The 12962-nt window shown below is 47.3% G+C and overlaps 1 protein-coding gene across 1 annotated transcript; it reads right to left on the bottom strand.

The window, feature by feature from the left end:
* Positions 1 to 1448: 1448 nt before the first annotated feature.
* TMEM249 (transmembrane protein 249) lies at positions 1449 to 12790 on the bottom strand. Its single transcript, XM_081012860.1, is given in 7 exon segments — positions 1449 to 1666; positions 3884 to 3969; positions 7518 to 7693; positions 7695 to 7708; positions 10434 to 10531; positions 11950 to 12132; positions 12735 to 12790. Coding segments are annotated over 6 exon segments (657 nt in total). The 5' UTR covers positions 12077 to 12132; positions 12735 to 12790; the 3' UTR covers positions 1449 to 1510.
* Positions 12791 to 12962: the final 172 nt, after the last annotated feature.

The raw sequence follows: 12962 nt of genomic DNA, 5'->3' as shown, positions 1-12962 counted from the left end.
GTGGAGAGAGTCTCTTCCTTTAAATTCCTAGGAGTTTATCTCAGTGAAGACCTTACTTGGAAAATCAATACAACCCAGGTGGTTAAGAAAGTCCAACAGAGACTCCATCTCCTCAGAGTATTGCAAAAAAACCCAAACACAATGTCAGTCAACATTTGATGATCTCCTTCTACCGGTCCACAATAGAAAGTGTCCTTTCCTACTACATCAGGGTGTGGGACGCTGGTTTGACATCATCTGATAGGAAGTGCCTGCAGAGGGTGGTGAATACAGCACAAGCTATTATGGGCTGTCCCGTGAATCTGCTGGATGAAATAGTGGAAGAACGTGAGAGTGAGGAAAATTCTCAGGGATGATTCACACCCTGGCCGGCACTTTCTTGATCTCCTGCCCTCAGGCAGAAGATATAGAAGCAGGATTAGTGGCCCCAACAGGGTAAAGAACAGCTTCTATCTGTGGGCTGTTAGGCTGCTGAATGAAAAGATAACAACAGGGCAACTGACTTTGGTGGGTGTGCGTCAGTAAACGAGAGGAATTAAGACTAAGAGAGCTGAGTGGGGGGTGCTCCTGTAATCTCACTGTGTACAAGTTGTACAAGTGACAATAAAGAGCCAGTGTGGTGTAGTGGTTAAGAGCGGTAGTTTTGTAATCTGGGGAACCAGATTCGATTCCCTGCTCCTCCACATGCAGCTGCTGGGTGACCTTGGGCCAGTCACACTTCTCTGAAGTCTCTCAGCCCCACCCACCTCACAGGATGTCTGTTGTGGGGGAGGAAGGGAAAGGAGATTGTGAGCCGCTTTGAGACTCCTTTGGGTAGTGATAAAGCGGGATATCAAATCCAAACTCTTCTATTTCAATTTCAAAAGTCGGGGATAGCAGCAACTACCAGAGAGTCAGACTTGACTGGCTGCTCCACAGGGCAGGGTTAAGCTCCTCTTAAAGAAGAAGAAGAAGTTTGGACTTGATATCCCGCCTTTCACTCCCCTTCAGGAGTCTCAAAGCGGCTCACAATCTCCTTTCCCTTCCTCCCCCACAACAAACACTCTGTGAGGTGAGTGAGGCTGAGAGACTTCAGAGAAGTGTGACTGGCCCAAGGTCACCCAGCAGCTGCATGTGGAGGAGCGGGGAATCGAACCCGGTTCACCAGATTACAAGTCCGCTGCTCTTAACCACTAGGAGCTGGGCAACAGATAGGCTTTCAGGATGAATTTGGGTGGAGTTCCTCTTGGACCACTCCAGCGCCAAGAGGTTTTTGGGTCTGGTCATGCTGGAACCATTCCTCCCAGTTCCTTTGGGCCACCCACCCTCCTTCTCCCATTCCATGGAGATCTCCCCAGGATTGAACCTGGGCCGTAGTAGACACAAAGCAGCTCAGAAGACATCTGCTGATGGACAGAGAAGAAAGGAACCAGCAGGGACTGGCAAAGGACACACTTTGGACACAATCATCACCCAGAACAGAGTGCCCGCCTTTAATAGCCAAGCACACACACACCCCTGGCCGCTCCCCTCACACACTCGTGTTCTCCCCGTAGTCCATGTCGTCGTCGTCGTCGTCTCTCTCCGGCGGAAGGTGTCTGATGACGTGACGCGTGGAGACATCCTCATAGTCAAAGAAGTTGAGGTTGAGGTTGCGGGCGATGCGGCGCCCCACGGAATCGAGAAGCTGGGGGGAGACACAGGCAAGGTGAGGCAGGTTGAGCAGGCCTGGGAGGATGGAGCGTGTTTTCACCCCTCCAACTCTCAAACGTGGGGAGAGCCGGGCAGTGAGCCCCAGGGGCCACCTGAGGCCTGCGGGGGAAGCAGAGGGAGCCCCCTAACCCTCACCACCCCTTTTGCTGGACCTCTGCGGTTACTTGACAGAAAGGCCCTTTTTACATACAGATGGGAGTCAGATCCAAAAGTGGAAATGAAGACAAGGTGGGTGCTAGGAAGTGAACTCCGTCAAAAGCAGTAGGAGTAGACTTCAGATAAAATAGCGGTCCAATAGCAGTCCATTTATTTATTTGATTTTATTTTTTGAATTTCTATACCGCTTTATACGTTTAAGAAAAATCTCAAAGCAGTTTGCAGCATATTAAGTCAATAAAACATAAATAAAACAACCTGGAGAAAGTCCAATATAGAGCATACAGTCAAAGCAACGTAACAGAAAACTAAAATATTACCATTGCAGGGGGTTGGAGTAGATGACTCTACAATTCTACGATTCCGTCATTCAGTGGGAAGGGTAATGTGAAACACACCACCCTTTCTCATTCAGAAATCTAACATATGGGCAAAGCCCAAAGCCCTTCAGAAATGTGGTTTGCCCCTTCTATACACACACACAGAGATGTTTATGATGGCTGACCAGAGGCTGCAGGTGGGCATTAGTGCTTAGAATTCCACATCTTCATCACAGGATTGGGGTGGGGTCAGTAAAATAGTAGGTCTTATCTGAGAGGGTTAATTATATTTGGAATGCAATCATAAATACAGTTGTACCTCCGGTTACGTAAACTTCAGGATACATAAGCGGCAAACCTGGAAGTATATTTCCAGGTTTTTGCCGCACGCGCATGCGCAGAAGCAGTAGACCGCTTTTGTGCATGTGCAGAAGCACTCTAACGCCGCACATACATGCGCAGAAGTGGTATCCCAGGTTGCGAAAACCTCAGGATCCAGCCGGACCTCCAGAATGGATCCCGTCTGCAACCGGAGGTACCACTGGACTGTTATGTAGTCAGCGGTCTGTGTTTGCCTGAGTTTGAGTCTGGACTAAGGGTTCTGAACTCCTGTGTTCTGAAATGATACAATGATATCCAATCACAGAGCATTTCAGGATTTGGGCCTCTGCCATTGGCCCTTGAACTCTGAGTTGTGATTTGCAGCTTGGAAGTTTAGACAGCCAATCAGGGTGGGAGTGGCCCAGGCTTTCAGGAATGTATATAAGCTGTTGCTTTGCCCCTGTTTCCCAGTTATGTAGTTCAAAAAAGTTTCTTGCTGTTATCTCTGTGCTTTGCCTTGTGGGAAACCACCTATACTTCAACTACCTAAAGAGCTACCCAGGAGACCGACAGGAGCAGCGCCCCCTTTAAGAACAAGGAAAGAAAAATCAACATGTACACACCGAAGCACACATGAACACAAGAACCAACCACCAGGTCAACCATGTTCAATGATCATAGAATAGTAGAGTTGGAAGAGACCCCGAGGGTCATCTAGTCCAACTGGCTGCAATGCAGGAATCACAATGGAAGCACCTGTGATGGTTTAGATCATACTGAAAAGGAAGTCGGGAAGCAGGTACTAGTGGAGTGTTGACGACAACCTAGAGAAACTTTGTGGCCCCATAGCTTTGTGAGAAAGCGTTGGATTTTTCTCCCAGGGTAGGGATTTTTCCCAGTGTAGAGATTTTCCTCCCATTGCAGAGGGATCAGAACATGGGAGAGGCTGGATCCATCCCTGGAATCGTGGGCAAGCAACTCGGAGTGTCTTGAGGGTTTGCTGCTGTAGTGAAGTTGGGAAATCTTGGTATGTCAAACGCTCTTGCCCTGGTACTTCGCCTGGGGGCGTTTGCCCAGTGAAAGGACTCGCTGTGTTTTGAACTGTTGTTACTGTGTGAGTATGGTTTTAGCTAGTTATATTTTACACTTTCCTAGAGGCAGAGACCAAGAAAAGGAGAACCATTCAGGTTTAGGAATCTGCAGGGCCAACGTCTTTACTGCAGTTACCATTCGGATTGTTTTGGAAGGTGCTCCAACCATTAGGAGAGGAAGCAGAGTATCTACCTGTATATCAAGCCAATAAATGCATCAGATATCCTTTGGTCCTCCATCTTCCATGCATCTGGTCAAGACACAGAGCCCCCTAACTGGCCCAGCAAGGGTCCACCCCATACCTCAAACTGGTCCGTCAGTGCAGCCAGAGTGAGCACCTCCAGGCGGTATCCATTGATAATGAGGCTGTAGTAGCGTTTTCCGTAGGCTGGAATAAGGAGGAAACAGAGTGTTACTATGGAGGCTGCCATTGCTGTGTCCCAGCTCTCCTGAGCCAATTCTTTTATTAATTACCCCACACAGGTGATCTACATCTATCTATTTTCCACCCCACACCCTGGACCCGGCAGTGGCGTAGCGTGGGGGGTGCAGGGGGGGCCGGCCGCACCGGGCGCAACATCTGGGAGTTAGGGTTAGGGGGCGCAAATCCACGGGTTAGGGGGCGCAAATTACTTTTTTTTTAAATGATATTTATTAGAAGTTTAAGAATTACAGAAAAAAGAAGAAGAAAAACAACAACAAAAAATTTGACAAAACATACATTACAATACATAAAAAGAAAAGCCTAAAAAAAAATACGACAATACAGCAAAAAAGAACAATAACATTAAAACACACATCCAATGTTCCATATCTTTATCTTTCATTTACTTGTTTCATCGACCTCCTCACACCTCCCTTTTTGTATTCTAATTTAATTAATTGTTTCAGCAAATTCTTTCCATCTTTCTCAATTTTTGTTGTATAATTTATCTTAACGGTCTAACCTATTAATTAACTCAGCAAATCCTTTCCATCTTTCACTATATTCTGTCATTTAATTTACCTTAATTTATTTTAACCTTGTCTTACCATAAAAAACCTTAAAACTTAATACTTATTTATACATGACTCCTTATATCATTTCTACTAAAGCCAAATAGTTTCATTCCAACATTTTTCCTAATACTCATTAATTTTACACTAATTCTCAAAATAATTTTTTTTTTTAAAAAAAAACTTTCTTCCAATCTTCATCCAACGTCTCTTCTTCCTGGTCTCGGGTTTTGTCAGTCCTTCTTGTCCATTCCATCTAGTCCATCAACCTGGTAATCTTATGTCCAAGGCTCTAAAGTCTTTTCCATGTCCCTTCTGCAGATCTTCTTCTTGATTATACCTGCACTTTACTTTGTCTTTTGTTGATCTTTTTCTTAATTTCTTTCCTTTCTCATTGGGGAATAAGTCTCGGGGGGACTCCAATCCAAAAATATCTCCATCTCCCCTCAGCAGGTCAGCCCATTCCCCACAGTCCCATTCCCCACAGTCAACACTGTAATCCAGAAAGTATTTAAGAGCATGTTTCAAAGTCCCTTCAAAATTAAGAGCCCTCACAACTCCAGACCCCCCCTGGTCCACTCCAGATTCAAACTTCAAGAACAGCGGCTTATGCTCCTGCAAGGCCTCGGGTCTCTCCATTTGTGTTACTTGAGGTTCAACAGCAACCTCCTCCATTATCTTCTGCACTTGCACTTGCCCTGTCAAAACAGGTTCCTAGGTTGGTTCCTGAATGGTTTCTATGTGGGTATTCGCCGTTTGTCCAAAGTTTTTGACTGCAACAGTCATCAAATCCATCTTCTCAGGCATCTGCTCCAGCAAAGCGCTTGTCTTGCAAAAAGCAAGCACCAAAACTTCTTCTAAACACATTTTTATTCAAGGTCAGAGTCTGGTCCCACGATCCTAATCTCCACAGCTGTGAAATCCCCAGATCAACTCCAGCAACAGTTTAACAGACTCCCTCTAGAGGAGACAATTTCTATTTGTATCCATCTTTTGAAAGCAGGACCAACAAAAGAAAATTACTTTCATTTTTCAAATATTTTGTTTCTTTTGAATGCAAAAGGCAACATTGGAATCAATTTGTTTCTCTTTTTTAACCATCTGTCAAAAGATGTTCCATTCACAGTCAATGAACTTCCCTGTGAATTTCTGTCTCTGACACCCCGTTCCCAGGTTTGAGACGGTTGGAAATTTATCTTTCTTTACTCTCTCTCCTGCAGGCTTGAACAATCAAACCCCCCCCCCTTTCTCCTGCTTCCAAGAGGGGTTTTGGTGGTAATAACTGGAGGAAATTTAGACCTTCATATACGACTTTCCAGACTTTAGCTTGCAAAGTTTTTGCTTCAATCTATTTACAAAAATGGGAGGCGGACTTCCTGTTTAGAACCTTCCCGCTTCAGTGCCAAATTAAAATGTTTCTTAATCCAATTTTCCGTTCTACTCACGGGTACTTGTTTAGAGTCCAATTGTCCACAGGAAAAAGTCAGCGCTCTCCGGCAACGGCTATGCGGCTTCACTCCGTGAAAGTAGCAGATGATTCAAAACACCGCACCACTCACCCCACGTCGCTTCGGATCCCCGAAAAAGGGTTTCCCTGCGAGTAGGGGAGGCGCTCCTGGTGTCAGCCAAATCCCACTTTCCCAGGCTTCCTCCGCCTGGGATTTTTAAAGGGTCTCCGCCTTCGCCACGGTGGCAAGACCCGATTTTCACGGAGCGGGTTCCTCTCGGTCAGAGGAACTCCGCCATTGCCGATGGCACTAACTCGGAAGTCATGGGGCACAAATTACTTGCCTTGCCCCGGGTGCTGACAACCCACGCTACGCCACTGATTGGCTGGATCCCTAGATCCAAAGTGTGGGGCTATACACACTTTAGAAAGAGACCGCAGCAGAGTATTAAAATCACAGAATCATGCAGCGCAGTGAAGCATGAGGAATAGAGGCTGTTTGACGTTTTAAATATCCTGCTTACAGGGCTCCCCCTCTCTACCCCTCTCTCAATAAACAGACCACACCGTTAGTAGGTTTAAATTATGGGTAGGCAAACTAAGGCCTGAGGACCGGATGCAGCCCAATCACCTTCTCAATCCGGCCCGTGGACGGTCCGGGAATCAGCGTGTTTTTACATGAGTAGAATGTATCCTTGTATTTAAAATGCATTTCTGGGTTATTTGTGGGGCATAGGAATTCGTTCATTTCCCCCCCCCAAAAAAAATAATAATCCGGCCTCCCACAAGGTCTGAGGGACAGTGGACCAGTCCCCTGATGAAAAATCTGACCCCTGGTTTAAATGCTTTACTTACAAACTCTAAAGGTCAGTTTCATGTGTTATTCCATGCAGCAGCAAAAAGAACAGAGGCTCTTCTTCAAACATCAGGAATAACTTTCTGGCAGTAAGAGCTGTTTGACAGGTTGTGAATTCTCCTGCCTTGAAAGTTTTAAAGCAGAGGCTGAATGGCCATCTGTCATGGATGCTTTAGCTGAGATCCCTGCATTGGAGCGGGTTGGACTAGAGGACCCTCAGGGCCCCTTCCAATTCTATGATCCCTCTTTGAAAAAAGTTTGACAGCAGTCTGATTGGTCCTAGAACAATAGGCCCCAGAATGCAGCAGTCTGATTGGTCCACAGGAGCCACCCAATCCAGCTCCAGGTGGAAGTGAATCCGCAACCTGATTGGCCTACAGGAGAATCCCGGAATTAGCCAAACATGTGGGGCCCATTGTGTAAATAATGTATATAAGGCAGACATTCTGGGGGAACTTCCATTCCTCCTCACTACTATGAGCTGAATAAAGAGCATGAAATCCACTCTCAAGTCTGAGTATATTTCAAGAGGGAAGGAAGGCCTGGACGTAATGGGAGAGGAGGAGGAGGAGGAGTTTAGCAGAGGAGGCGACAAGGGTGCCTTCTACATGCCCCCCCCCCGCCATGCTGGTGGTACCATCGGGCTGCGCTATCAACCGCACGTAGATCTGATGCAGAGGTCCCTCCTGCCAGAGGATGCCTTTGATGTAGAACTGGTAGACCTCCTTGATGTGGTTGATGATCAGCCGGCGCTTGTGGATGTTGCTGATGGACAGCCAGAGTCCGGTCAACATGCCAAAGACGAAGAAAACTGAAGTCTTGAGTGCCCTGAAAGGAGAGCAAAGGGTCCAGGCAGAGAAGGTTAGGGGTGCCAGGGGGAAAATGAAGCTTAGAAAGAGGTCCATCAGCTGGAGAACCCTGCTCCTCATCAGGGTCAACCCGTTGCCTCCAGGAATCTCAAAAACAGGGGAATCGAAGGCAAAATCTCTGCCCTACAGCTGCTCCTCGGAGCCAGGTGTTCACCTGGACCAGCGTTCCCCAGCCTGGTGCCATCCAGATGTTTTCAACCGCAACTCCAGTCAGGCCTGAGCCAAATGGGACTGATGAGGATTGCAGTACGAAACATCTGGAGGACACCAGTTGGGGTATATTGGTCCAACCAATATGTTTTCTTCATCCCCACCAAAAAAACAACAACCTGGAGAATCTCCTCCCCAGCTTGGCCGATTCCCTTGTCCAGATGTGGGAGATCTGAGATAAGTCAGCTCAGAAGGACTGAGCAGGGACGTCTCCTGATGGAACGCAACACAAGTAGTGGACGGGAGCAACCTTATCTGTGAAAAAGCTTTGCACGCTCTTTGCAACCCTCCCTTTCTCTGTAGGGTTGCAGAGGGCCTTTACTGCTACAAGGAACCGCTCTGTTGGAAGGCATTTTTCAGACATAACGTGGAACCTATTGGCTGCCATCATGGACCTCACACTGGCCTCAAAATGGGCTCCAAGTGGCATTCGGTTGGGTGTGGCCTGTTTTCCTACCGCTGACGCTCAGGCCAACTTCTCTGCAGCTTTGATGACCATAACTGAACCCCCGAGACAACCGGCTCCATTCACTGCTAGGCATATACGTATTTTTCGCCCTATAAGACGCACCAGACCACAAGATGCACCTAGTTTTTGGAAGAGGAAAACAAGAAAAAAATATTCTGAATCTCAGAAGCCAGAACAGCAAGAGGGATCGCGGCACAGAGAAAGCAGCAATCCCTCTTGCTGTTCTGGCTTCTGGGATAGCTGCGCAGCCTGCATTCGCTCCATAAGACGCACACACATTTCCCCTTACTTTTTAGGAGGGGAAAAGTGAATCTTATAGAGCAAAAAATATGGTAAATGTGGGGCCAGCTAGCAAAGGAGCCTGCTCCCAGGGGGGCAGGGGAAGTCCCAGCGGAAAAAGCTTCATGGCAAGTTCAGCAGGCGTGAGAGTTCAGCAGCAGGGTGAGGAGGCCAGGGCACCCCACTCTGTCCAACGAAAACCCCAAGCTCTCAAGAAAGTCACAAAAAATGCAGGTGAAAAGCCAGCAAGCATAGAGGGGGGTAGGGAGGGTCATTTTAGGGGGTAAAATCTAATTTTTCCAAAATTTATTCAGTGGCAGGTCTTTAAAATATGTTCTAGGGTGTTAGGAATTGAAATCTGTTATTCCTTTTTGTGACTGGACAACATTTAGCTCGGTAAGTCTACGTCTGATGAAAAAGCACATCAACTGCTTTCCGAAAACCAATGAATGTTAATTTTACCTCCTGAAAATGTCATGTAATGCTATAAATAAATAAATAAATAAATAAATAAATAAATAAATAAAATGCAAGCGCTTGGCAACCATTTTTTATTATTTCTATGCAATTTTACACACCGTTTACTTACCAAGCAAAATCAAATTATATTAATTTTACCAAAATATCTAATTTTTGGAATTTGAAAGTTGAAAATTTCAACCCAGCGTCCCGGTGTTTTGCACCGTCTGTTATCGTGAGCTTACAGGTCAGGTGAGCCAGAGGGGTCCTGATGACTGAGGTGTTTAAAATTAAGCAGGACATGGATATAGTTGGTACAGAAACACTAGAATTTGTGGACATACGATGAAGCTGAATGTCTGAAGATTCAGGGCGAATAAAAAGAAGTCCTTCATGCAGTGGCAGAGTTAAACTGTGGAGGAAGGGATGGCCACAAACTGGGGTGGCTTTCAATGGAGAAGAGGGGTTCTTGATGGCTCCTACCTAGCCAGTGCTTTTTTCTGGGGGTACACAGGGATATGCATACCCCTAAACATTTTGTGAATCTAAGTTTGGCCTCATTGAAGGGAGAACAGGATGCCTGACTAGATGGGCCATTGACCTCATCCAGCAAGCTCTTCCTAATACCAATTTGCACAATCGCACGTGCAGACCCTCAACTTCACAGAAGAAGCACAGTTGAGGCTGTGTACTTGATTGCATCAGTTCCCTAGACGCAAAATGGGAGCAATGATGATCTGCCTTACAGGACAACTCCCTTTTATATTGCTGTTCAATTCCATGAATGTACAGTGGAACCTCAGGTTGTGAACGATCCATGCGGGAGGCACGTTCACAACCCGCAGCGTTCGCAACCCTGTGCGTGCGCAAAGCACGATTTAGCTCTTCTGCGCATGCGCGAGCACCGAAACCTGGAAGTAACCCATTCCAGTACTTCCGGGTTTCAGCGCATCCTTAACCTGAAAATGCGTAACCTGAAGCGTCTGTAACCCAAGGTACCACTGTACCTGGTAGTTTGTGGAGGAATTAGCTGGTGCCCAACTGCAAAGCGGTGTCAGGAGAGACAACAGAAAGAAGGCAAAGTCAAGAGAGCAGCGAGGGAGGAATGTGAGTTAGCGCAGTCGCACAGACCCTTTGGGGTGTGGGCCAAGTGACTAGCTCAATACTTTCAGGGGAAATCTGTGTTCCCACAGCGGGGGAATTGTGGCAAGACAACTACATCTCGTTGGTACCTGGTTCTCAATAGTGGCAAGAATCATGTGCCTACCCGTGGTGCTTTGAAGTGAAGTATGCTGAGCCCCAAAGAAAGCAGGAAAATCACCAGTCCTTTCCAGATCATGTCCTTGTAATATTCAATCACAAATACTGTAGGGGGGGAGGCAGAAAGGGCAAGATTCAGGACTAAGCCCCGCGGAGCTGAGCTACAGGCCACCCCAGCCCAGGCTGAAATGGTTAGGACTGACCCTTCTTCCCAAGTCCCCAACCTCCCTCCCTCAGCCCAGGCCACAGAACCCAGCACTGAAAACACAAAAATTAGAGCTCCTGATGTGCATGTAACTGAAATTGTGTTTCATATTTCAATGACACAAAACATGCAACAGTGGAGAACTGTTTAGACACCTTTTTCTTTGGGTGAGCAAGCTAAGACACAGACTCCCCCTTGCTATCATGAAGATATTCTGAAACACGGGAGTTTAAGCCGCTCAGCTTCCCTGCCCAACCCCAGACATGCATCTTGTATGAGAATAGCTCCCTCTCCTGTCTTCTCCCGTGTCAGAGACAGGAATAGGGCTGGGTTTGTGGGATGAAAATAGATCTGAACCATGCGTGGGTAAATTAACAAAAGAATCGGCTGGGTGCCAGGATTCAAAATGTGGGGCTTTGCACACTCCCAAGAGGGAGACAGCCCCCAGCAGGGTTAAAAACACTCTTAAGTTAACCAGCAGCATAGTGTGGAATATGGGTTATTAGACCCTTCAATGTATCCCGTTTAGTCTGCCTTAAAACACATGTCCCCTCCCTCTACCCCTGTAGCAATGACACACACTGTTAAGTACGTTTAAAGGCTTTCCTTACTAAATCCAAAGGTCTGATTCATGCACTGATCCATGCAGCAGCAAGGATAGCACAGGCAGATTACTCTTGGGTGCAAAATGCACAATATAGTTTCAAACATGCAATCTGAACTTGCTGCAAGTTCAGACATGTCCATACTGGTTGTTTACATGGCTGGAAGAGGTAGGTAGCCATGTTGGTCTGCCGTAGTCGAAACAAAATAAAAAAATTCCTTCCAGTAGCACCTTAGAGACCAACTAAGTTTGGTATTGGTATGAGCTTTCGTGTGCATGCACGAATCTGAAGAAGTATGCATGCACACGAAAGCTCATACCAATACCAAACTTAGTTGGTCTCTAAGGTGCTACTGGAAGGAATTTTTCTATTTGGTTTTGATGGCTGGAAGAGAGTGTGAGAAAGGAAGAGAAGCACTTTCACTTCCTCCCTCACAGGGGAGGCATGACCTAGCTCAGTCTAGGAACATGGCTCTGTTGTCTAAACTCCTTCATGCATGAAGTAGCCCTCATGCACAGTTATGTTTGACTGCAGTTTCCAACACTGGGGGGGCTGGGGTGGGGGGAGGTACCGTTTGATGGTTCCCTACGATATGTGCAATGGTTGCTAGAGCAGACTTCAAGTATAACGGTGGCCCGTCTCAGGCAGTCCTCCAACCGTCCTCAGCACAATCAAGAAGACCCAAGAAGCCTTCCTAAGGCTTCGCTCCTCACCTTTGGGCTGCTGCACTTGGAACGGGAAATACTTGTTCTCCTTGAGCAGCTCAGGGAGGTTTTTCTCTCTGCTGGCAAAGCTGCAGTGCCAGAGGACCAGGGGGCCCTTGAGTATAGCCTTGGCCATCCTGCTGGGTCTTTAAGGGAGTGTCTCAGCACTTTCTCCTTCCTGGAAAAGAACTGCTGGGGAGAAGAGTGAGGACCCTCGTCACGTGCCGGACAGACTGTGGCTGCAACTCCTATCAGCCCTTTTTGAATGGTAAGCATTTGCAGATTCTTAAGGTAAAGGTAAAGGGACCCCTGACCATTAGGTCCAGTCGTGGCCGACTCTGGGGTTGCGGCGCTCATCTCGCTTTATTGGCCGAGGGAGCCGGCGTACAGCTTCTGGGTCATGTGGCCAGCAGGACTAAGCCGCTTCTGGCGAACCAGAGCAGCACATGGAAACGCCGTTTACCTTCCCGCCAGAGCGGTACCTATTTATCTACTTGCACTGACGTGCTTTCGAACTGCCAGGTTGGCAGGAGCTGGGACCGAACAATGGGAGCTCACCCCATTGCGGGGATTCGAACCGCCGACCTTCTGATCAGCAAGTCCTAGGCTCTGTGGTTTAACCCACAGCGCCACCCGCGTCCCCTTTGCAGATTCTTACTTACCCCTTAAGAATCTGACTTCCTTTCCTTATAAAGACTGCCTCTGTCTTTCACAGAAGGCGTTGCTAAGGAAAAGCCAGGACCAAGAACCAGGACCAACCAGTGCCCAAATTATTTCTGTGCACCTTTTCCCACCTGGTCCTGCAGCAGGTGTGGGACAGTCATGGGACAGCTTCCGTAGCAACGGTGGCCAACAGAATCCCTCATCCCCATGGAAACCGGGCTTACACCGCAGACAAGACCACAGCTGCTGCCCTCTGCAGAATCACGGAGGAAAGTGCTTAATTCAAGGAGTGCCACACACGCACCCCGTGCCTCCCTCTTCACTTTCTCCTCCCCAAGAGCTGAACATAAGACCACATC

Source organism: Podarcis pityusensis (genome assembly GCF_964106645.2).
Source record: "Podarcis pityusensis genome assembly, chromosome: 7".
In the NCBI taxonomy this organism is placed as follows: domain Eukaryota; kingdom Metazoa; phylum Chordata; class Lepidosauria; order Squamata; family Lacertidae; genus Podarcis; species Podarcis pityusensis.
The sequence above is the reverse complement of the archived record's forward strand: the minus strand, read 5'-3'. Positions and strand labels throughout refer to the sequence as shown.